Consider the following 9159-nt stretch of genomic DNA (forward strand, 5'->3'; position numbering starts at 1 on the left):
TGGAGAGAGAGAGAGAGAGAGAGAGAGAGAGAGAGAGAGAGAGAGAGAGAGAGAAGACTATAGCTGCAAGGTGTGCAGTGAAGGGGGACCTCAGGTGCAGGCCTGGGTTTGCACCTATGGGGAGAGAGAGAAAGAGAGAGAGAGAGAGAAAGAGAGAGACCAAACTCCAGCTTCTGTCATGGGCACAAAATTTACCACTGCCATCTGAAAGTCTAAACAGTGTCTTTTTCAATTTCTCCATCCGACGGATCATAATCAGAGAGATTGTAAATTTCATGCTTGTCCTTAGCATATGAAGAGGCCCTGCTAGGCTTCTGACTCTCTTGTTCAAAGATGGCTGCGTGAGAGTCAGGGGAAGGGAACTGAGAATATCAGATCAGACTCAGGACCCTGACCCAGAGGACAGGAGCCCCCTGAGAACCTAGGAGCTGAGGACCTGGGAAGTCCTTAGCAGGCTAGTAAGACCCCACTGGATCTAGTTCCTGCTACATCTTAGGAGTCTTCGCCTGCACGCCTCCCTGCTTCAGCTACACTGCCTCCTTACTATTCCTCAAATACCCCCAACTAACTTCTACCTCAGGACCTTTGCACTGGCTCTTCCCTCTGTCTCACTCCCCCCCCCCAGCCCCTGGTTATCCTTCAAGCGTGCTCCCTCCCTTCATCCAGGTTTTGACCCCTCCCTCAAACAAAGCAGCCCCCTTTCTCTCCCTTTGACCCGGTTCCCCATGAGTTATCTTTACAGCTTTCCTTGCCACCAGCTCTTCTATTATTTCACTATTTGGTTCTTCACTTATTGCCTTCCCTCCCTGCCCCCCTACGCAAAAGTAAGGATGTCCCCCTGGTCACTCGCTGCCGTATTGAGTCATAGGTCAATAAAACTGTCGAGTGAGTGAATAAATGAAGGAGTGGATTAAATCATGACTTGATGTTTTTAGCCAGAGGCAGCTTCTTCCACATGGGACTTTCATTCTTCTGTGGTTAACTGTTCCTCTGACATTTGTGGGTTCACTGCCATCCCCCCATCAACCCTGGTTACTCAAGGAATGAGGCTGGATTTCATATTAGCTGCAGCTGGACCGTGAAGGCTGAGAAACTTAACAGCCCACGCCGGAGACCACGGTGGGGAGGTTGGAAAGCTAATGTCGCGTGGGCCGTCCCTTCCCACCGCACCTTGTCTTCACCACTGAATAGCCCCCCGTGGGTAACCCCGATCCAGATACTTAAAAGGGAGGAGAAATGGGCTCCGAGAACCTACCGGGTGCAAAGACCTTGTTCATTCTGACCGTTCTTGGCGTTGGTGGATGACAATTGGTGAAATAAAAAGAATCGTGCCCATTTTACAGATGGAGTAACTAAGGGTAACCGTGTGACCGTAAGCAAAGGACTCCGTGCCTCCCGGACGCATCTCCCTCCTCTGTTTTCCTGCTTTCCCGTCTTCATTCCCACCCACTTTAAGACATCTGCCTCCTACCCAAGTGACTGTGTCTATGTCGGCTGCTAAATTCTGAAGCCCTCCAAGGGACAGCAAGCGTTTCCTTCAACTTTTTCCCTGTGATAGGCCTGGCACGTTGGAAGAATAAAAGCCACAATTTATTATTAATAACCAGCGCTCACACGGATGGAGTCCTTCCTAGGTGCCAAGGCACTTTCCATAAACGACCTCAGTCCTCTAAAGGGCTCTTGGGGGTGCTTGCTATTATTAGCCCCATTTTATGGATAAGGAGACTGAGACTGAAAAAAACCCAGTGATTTGCCAAAAGTCTCACAGCCGTTTGGTGTTTGCAAAAGGTAAGAGGAAATACTTCTCTGGATTGGTTTCCCTGTGGGGGCGGGGGGGATTTTTCAGGGTTTTTTGGGTAGCTCCGCAGATCTCCAGCGGTGGCTCTTGAGGAAATTCCAGAATCATATTTGGAAGTGTATATAGGATATTGGGGGAAGTTGAGAGGTGAGGCCAGGGGGGCTGAGCAGCACCACACCCGCAGCCCAGGAGGTAAGGGGCTGAGCTCTCTAGGTGACCCATGTCATGGCAGCTTTGGATGGAGTTCCTACGTGCCAGGCACTGGCCACGCTCTTTATGTGAATAATTTCATTCACTCCTCATCACCACCCCATGAGAACAATATTTCACAGATGGGCAGGCCAAGGCACAAAGGAGCCAAGTGACCAGCAGGTCCCAGAGCTAGGACATGGCGACACAGGACCCAAGCCTGGGTAGATCTGACTTCAGAGCTCAGGTCTCTCCTCCCTCTGTTTCCCAATCTCAGAAATACCTGCTCACACCTCACACAAACTTGTGGTCACAAACCATTAAAGAGCCCGGGTTTGGCTGAGCCCCTAAGAAGTCTTCTACCTCGAGGGAAGGTAAATCCAGCCACTCTAGAGAAAGAATAGTTTTAAAATATAGGGTGCCTCGGCAGCAGGCCCAGTGCGCTCTTAAAGCAGGCTTCTCTCCTAGTTACGGGAGTTAGGATTTGGGGGCTGCTTCCTCTATGTGGTGTCCTGCAGTGGGGGTGAGATCAGGTAACATTTAGTCCAACCCCCTGCGCTCCTATCAGCTGACATGTCTTCTTGCAGAGCCAGACAGACATCTCCATCTAAGGAGCCTCATTCTGATGCTAGGCAAGTGGAATGTATTTGTAGCGTGTGTGTCTTTCGGGTGGCATTGATCTGGGGGTGGGGCTGGGAGGGGGGGCTCATCTGTGGCCGGATCTGGACCACGTGTTCTCATCAATCGATGCATCCAACGTTCAGTGAGCATCTACCACACCCTCGTTCTTGACACGGCGCGTTTAACAAGGGAACACAGCACAATGCTAAAAGTGACCCCTTCCCCAGCCCCGGGCCCCGTTCAACAAATTTCACCTTTCAGACACAGAAAGTTTTGACCCAAACAATAACACTCTCCTCCCAGAGAAAACCACTTATTCATGGTCAGGGCAAGCATTCTCCGTGACCTTTGGTGCGTTGGTCCTTAACCACAGGCTGTCAGGGAAGTGGCTTCCAAATACCCCTCACCCTGCTCCCAGGATGGAGTCAGCACAAATGTGCTAACTGATCTCTCCGCACCAAGGGGCGTCTCCAATTAAATGGTTCAAAGGCATTTTTTTTTCCCCTGCCTTACAGTTTGGCCATCTTTCCCTTGATGCAGTAAAAGCTCTGATCGTTTGGAATTTATGATCCTTTGGACAGGGACTGGGCTGAGGTCTGCTTCTGGACGGTTCTGCATAGAAAGGATTTTCGAAGAAAATGAACAGCTTGCCAGATGAATTGTAAAGAGAATGCTCACTGCCTTTAAGGGCTTCCCTGTTCTAGCCCTTTAAGAACACTCACAGATCCACAAACAATTCTTATGCTAATTTCAAATGATTTTTCCCATGTTCAGTTGGTCCCCAGCGACCACCCCAGTTGGTCCCCATCGATATGATGACTGGGACTTCAGCTGCCTTCAAACGCTGGGTTTGCCCTGAGCCGAAACTTCTTAGGTACAAACTTTTTTCAGCTAAGCAATCAACAAAGGGAATTAAGTCAGCGCCAGGCCCTTCGAGGGTGGGGATAAAAGAGGGGTCCCTCTGCGCTTAAAGGAAGCTTGTGGATTCCCTCTGGCTTCCCTACTAGTTGGCATTGTCCTAGTTTGTCTGTGGGTGACCCTCACTGTGGCTCACCTGCAATGGTCCCTTTCAGATTTTTCCATCCTGCAAAATAATAATTATGAACAACGTCCCTTTCCTTCTTAAAGACTTCTTACTATGTACTCTAAGTTATGTGATCACCGTAAATTCGACAACACTCAGGGATTAAAACTGGGATTTTTTTTTTTTTCCGAAGAGTTAGAGCTTTATGGGTCTTTCCTATACAAATCAAAAGAATGGTCCATACGGACATTGGACCAATCAATCTAGAATCCAAATACTTCACTATTCTCCACTCTGTTTCTGAAATAGTCAGACCCCACCCCCCCACACACTACCTGTGTATTAATTAATTCTTATCTCAATGCAATTAAAACTTCGAGATTAGCCGGGCGTGGTGGTGCACACCTGTCATCCCAGCGGCTCAGGAGGCTGAGGCAGGGGGATCGTGAGTTCAAAGCCAGCCTCAGCAATTTAGCGAGGCCCTAAGCAACTCAGTGAGACCCTGTCTCTAAATAAAATACAAAGTAGGGCTGGGGATGTGGCTCAGTGGTTGCACACCCCTGAGTTCAATCCCTACTACCAAAACAAACAAACAAAAAACCTTCAAGATGTTGATGGTCAGCATTATTCGAGGAAGACATGGAAAGGCGTATGCAACACAATACCTAGGAACAGTTGATTTCCCATTAGCCACTGTAAGCTTTGTTACAGAACCCACGTCTACTAAACAAACACTGTGTGCCGCACACCAGAGGGAGGGCTTTACCAGCTTCAGTCCTCCTCTCCCTCCATCTAGGGTGCCAACTCTTACTACTTCTGCTTTCAAACTGACAAGCCAGCTCAGCCAGGTAGAGCTACTTGTTCAGGATGCTCAGTAAGTGATAGAACCAGGTCCGGATTCCAGGCTGTCTTATGTTCCAATCAGTTTCTTAACCACGATGATAGACCGTCTCCCGCTCTGCTATACTGTTCTGACATTTGAGTCAGACATCTGCTTGCAATTGGATACATGATAAAGCTGTTCCTCATCAAGTATGTCTCATGGAGGGGGGAGGGAGGAGGGAGGAGGGGGGAGGGAGCAGGGGGGAGGAGGGAGGAGGGGAAGGAGGAGGGAGGGGCTGAGGGGCTTCTGCTGGAGCGGATGTGATGGATGCATGTTTCTGTGAGATCAACAAATGGATCCTATACTTCTGTCCTGGTGCTCAATTATCTTCGGAAGATACACTTAAAACATCCTGGGGAAGCTCATTCAGGGGGAAATATTAAACAAATATAAAGTGTGCACCTAACAGGACTGGGTTCCCCGGCCCCTCCTCCATCTCCCTGCAGACAGCTCTACTTGTGCGGATCTGCTGACTGTGAGCTGGGTTTGAGTCATGGAACTCAACAACATCTCTGATGAGAATGAGTCTCTAGATTTTCTCTGAAAAACAGTCACGGGGGGCGGGGGGGGAGGCAAATGATGCCAGTGGCTCTGTCCTTTTTTCCTCCTAAGAACTCTGCTTTGGCAAACCTGGTGCTTTTAAGTTTAAGTCACTATAGAACACCGGAAAGGAAGTAGAAACTGACCACCCCTGGAGGAGGCTGTTGGGGTGAGGTTTGAGAGCCCATCTTACGAAAAGACAGCTCAATCCCAGCCTTGAACACAAACCTCCCATGCTCCCCGTCGAACCCACACCAAGAAAAACACCCATAAAACTGGGATCTGTTCCACAGAGAGGCCACGCCTGTTACAGAAGTATTAAACAGGATCCTCCTAGCATGACATAAATCGAGGGCTTGTAGCTCAGACTTTAACCTCAGGAGAGAGGAGACCCAAGACATTAAAAGAAACCCAGAGAGAAATGAAAACAGGGGGCATATGTGGGAGCTGTCGTAAAAGGTCTCAGACAGATTAAATCAGAATTATCCCAAAGCCACCTAAAGCAGGAGGGTTCGGGACACTGGGTAGAAAATTTATGTGATTGACACAACGACCAAGAAAAAGGCATGTTAGTACCAGCCAGACAAAACAAGGAAATACTAAGGGAAGTAGACAGGGACATGCTTTTCTGAATTAGAGCCCCATCAGGAATCTGCTTCCTCCCCCCTCTGTGCTCCTAAAATAGATGAGAAACTCTGGACCAAATGCCACACTTGGAGTTTCCAATCAAAATCCCCAAGTCCCTCCTACAAGGGCATAATCTTTGGCCAGTGCAGCATCTGATTTGCCAACTGTAGGTACACTCCAAAGGTGGATCGGATGGCAGAGAACCAGGAAGATAAAACTGCTGACGTCAAAACTCTCTACAAAGAACCTCTTTCGGAGCAGGGAAGCGTCAGCTTTTAATGGCATTTGGCCTTATTGTTCCCCTTCTCCAGCCTGACAGTGGCTTCCCCCTCCCTCTCCTCTGCAAATACTATCTGCGGCTTGAAGCCTGCTGCACCCCACTGGCCCATGGTGTTTCTTGGTCACCCGGTCCCAACAGGGGACATCCATTTTTTTTTTCTAAAGACTTATCTGAGCTTCTATCCGACTAGAGGAAAGTTCTGCAGTATGGGTTTTATTTTTGCAGGTGTGATTCCCCGTCGACCCCATACCTACTGCAAAGTTCAGATCGAGTTGTCCCAGAACAAGCCTTCTGTCCAAAACACTTTCTCAAACATGTTTTCAATCTACTCCCTAATGTCGCCTGCCAGGATTAATAAATCCACCAAGTGGTCCCCCCTGGCCCGCTTCTTCCTTTTTTTGCCCGCCAAACCGCACATCCAACACTAGCAAAAGAGGAGTTTCCATCCTGCCTTGATTCTCCCTGACAGAGGGCACAGCCTTCTTCCTTTCTTCTCAAACTCCTCTAAATGGAATGACTTATCAAAAGAAGGGGGGGGGGGTTCTCTATCTTGGAACGCTTCGGTTCTCCCCAGCCCCCTCATCTCTTCACCGCACATCTTGTTCCGCCTCTTTCTGCCTTTCATTTCTTCCCTTTTCTCCTCCTGGATCATTTTATTTTATTTTATTTTATTACCACCACTCCAGGATCTGCTACCATCCCTGAGTTCAAAGCAATCAGCGTCTTTTTGAAAAACCAAATAAAACTCTACCAAGATCATCTTCACGATTTCGGAAGACTCCTCCCTGACTCCTCGAGCTCAGAATCCCAGTTTTGGATGCTGGAGAGGAGAGAATTTGGTGGCAGCGGCAGCAGCAGCGGCAGCAGCGGCCCAAAAGGCGTGGAGGAGGGTGCTGTTTTGGGTGTATTTGAGGGAACAACATATGGGCTTTTTGTCAAAACGCTCAGAGCTCCCTGGTTTCTGAGCTGAGGATAGCAATGTGCGGCTGCCTTTGCCCAGGGTTCCAGCCGGTTCACCCCTCACCTTGCCCAACATTCCCCAATCACCCCCTATCCACCATTCCTTTGGCCCCTGCCCTCTGAGCTCTGTGATACCAAGAAAAGTTTTTCAGTCAAGTCATACCCCAGCCGCACCGCCCACCCTAAGAAAGCAAAAAATCTCTTGCATAGGAGCAATAGGGTCCGTGCAGCGTCTGTCCCCAAAGAATCCCCGTCCCTCTCACCAGCTTCTTCCTCAACCCAAGCAATTAGTTCCCATGTTCCAGCGGGAGACACCGAGTAGTGACGGGAAGAGAGAGCCCAGCTGCCTGCATCCACCCCTCACCGCTCCGGGGCACAGGCCAGAAAGGGGGACCTTCCGGCGTCTCCCCTCTTAAGAACGAGGTCCTTACCTTGGCAGCGGCTTGCGGGCCGTGATACTAGCAACAATGATGCTCTCGGGACGCGGGGTGGCCACCGCTTTGAAGGTTCCTCGCCAGAACTTCTCAAAAAGCTGCTTCTCGCCCTGCTGAACGCTCGCCATAGCCAACCCCAAGGGGCCCGCGGGGCGCCCGGGCGCTGTCCGAAGTGCTGAAACGTGGCTTCCAAACGGGGGCGCAGCCGGCTCCGGGCGCTGTCCGCGGGAAAGCCAGAGGGGTGGGGTGGGAGGATCCGAGTTCGGGGCGGGGGATGGGGCGCCCGGGTCTGGACAGGCAGCGGGGCCAGAGGGCTCGTCCGCCGGCTTTCGTCGCCTTCTGGGCTGGCTCTGGGCTGCGCTCCCAGCTCGCAGGGCTGCGCAGCCCGGGAAGGGCCAGCAGGGCCGGCTTCCGCGGCAGCGCTGGGAGAGCAGAGGCGACCGGGTCCTCCGGGTGTGCGTGCGCGTGTGAGCTCCGGCGCGCCCGGGTTTTGTCTCTCGCACAATGTGACGTTTCAAGAGGAGGCTGGTCGCGCGAGCTGCACTTGCCTCCCCCCCCCCGCCCTCCTCCTCGTCTCTCCTCCTTCCCACCCACCCCCTCCTCCTCTGGCTCAGCCTCCTGCCGCCATCTGCATAACAAAAGCCCGCAGGTCTTGGGAGGAGAAAGGGCGGGGCGTGCGCCTGTCACCAAGGCCCCGCGGCCACGGAGTTGCAGGGCTGACCCTACTGAGAAGCTGTCCCCCACCCCGGGCTCAGCCAGGCAGGGAATCCTGCTTCCCGGCTCTTTCTCCTCCTCCATCATCGTGGGCCTACCCCACCACCACCATACTTTCCTTGTGCACCCCCGAGGCTCTGCCACCTCCCTTCCCAGCCCCTTCCCAAGTCTTGCAGTGATCTCCTATTGAAGGGCCCAGTGAAAAACTTCACCGATTCGCTCAGGCCAGCCTGCCCCCTTCGCTGCTGGGAGGGACCGCCCAGGCCCCGCAAAGGGGGTCCCTGGCGTTCCTCTATGCGCCCGGGGGCCGCGAGATCTCCACCACCCAGAAAGTGCCATTTAATGGACAATCCGTCACCAATTCGGCTTCTCGCCATCTGCCGAGCCGGCCCCCACCCGCAGAGGGGCGCAGCGTTACATCTGTGCCTGGGGCGCGGCAAAGGGGATCTCCTTTGTGCCTCTCAGCCAGCCTGCCCAACGTCCCCGCTACCGAAGCCTTCCCAAGGAAGGGGACCCCTCCCACACACACACTTTCCACTTCTGGGGAATTAGGGGAGCAGCCGCTTTTCGGGAAGGGGATACGTTTTTGTAAAAGAAAGAGCTAAAAGGGGGGAGAGTTTGGGGCGGGGTCTGGGGACTCCAAGGGGACAGTAACTTTTCGGGCTCTCCTCCCCCATCTTCTACCCCTCCCCCCGCCCTTCCAACCTAATCCCAGCAAATGGTGCGGCTTTGGGATCTCAAACTCCAGACGCATAGGATCTGGGCTGAATTCTTCTTGCTTTCCTAGGTTGTTGTTGTTGTTATTATTATTAAAAGAGGCGATCTTTGCGGGACCCCTTAGCCCATCTCTCTCGAATCGCTCCTCTCTCCCATCCCTGGGCTGGAAATTCTTGGAAGGAGGCTTTGTTGAGTCTTACAGCCCCCGAGGACCCGGCACCCGGTCCCGGCCACAGCGGGGACAAACCTATGATTCTTGCTGATACTGGTAACCGTGGGGACGGAGCAAAGGGCAGGGACATCAATGTGAACTTCAGAAATTCTTTGAAAGGGAACGGGAGCTAAACAGGGGGATGAGGCTAAGAGGAAGAG

At 52.0% G+C, this 9159-nt stretch overlaps 1 protein-coding gene across 1 annotated transcript in view; it reads right to left on the minus strand.

The window, feature by feature from the left end:
- Srrm4 (serine/arginine repetitive matrix 4) overlaps window positions 1-7867 on the minus strand; it is a 148120-nt gene extending 140253 nt beyond the window's left edge. Inside the window, exon 1 of the mRNA XM_015505156.2 lies at window positions 7354-7867. Coding sequence (XP_015360642.1) covers window positions 7354-7484 — 131 coding nt within the window. The 5' untranslated portion in view covers window positions 7485-7867. The remainder of the gene's footprint in view (window positions 1-7353) is intronic.
- Window positions 7868-9159: the final 1292 nt, after the last annotated feature.

This window comes from Marmota marmota, unplaced genomic scaffold, assembly GCF_001458135.2.
Source record: "Marmota marmota marmota unplaced genomic scaffold, marMar, whole genome shotgun sequence".
In the NCBI taxonomy this organism is placed as follows: Eukaryota; Metazoa; Chordata; class Mammalia; order Rodentia; family Sciuridae; genus Marmota; species Marmota marmota.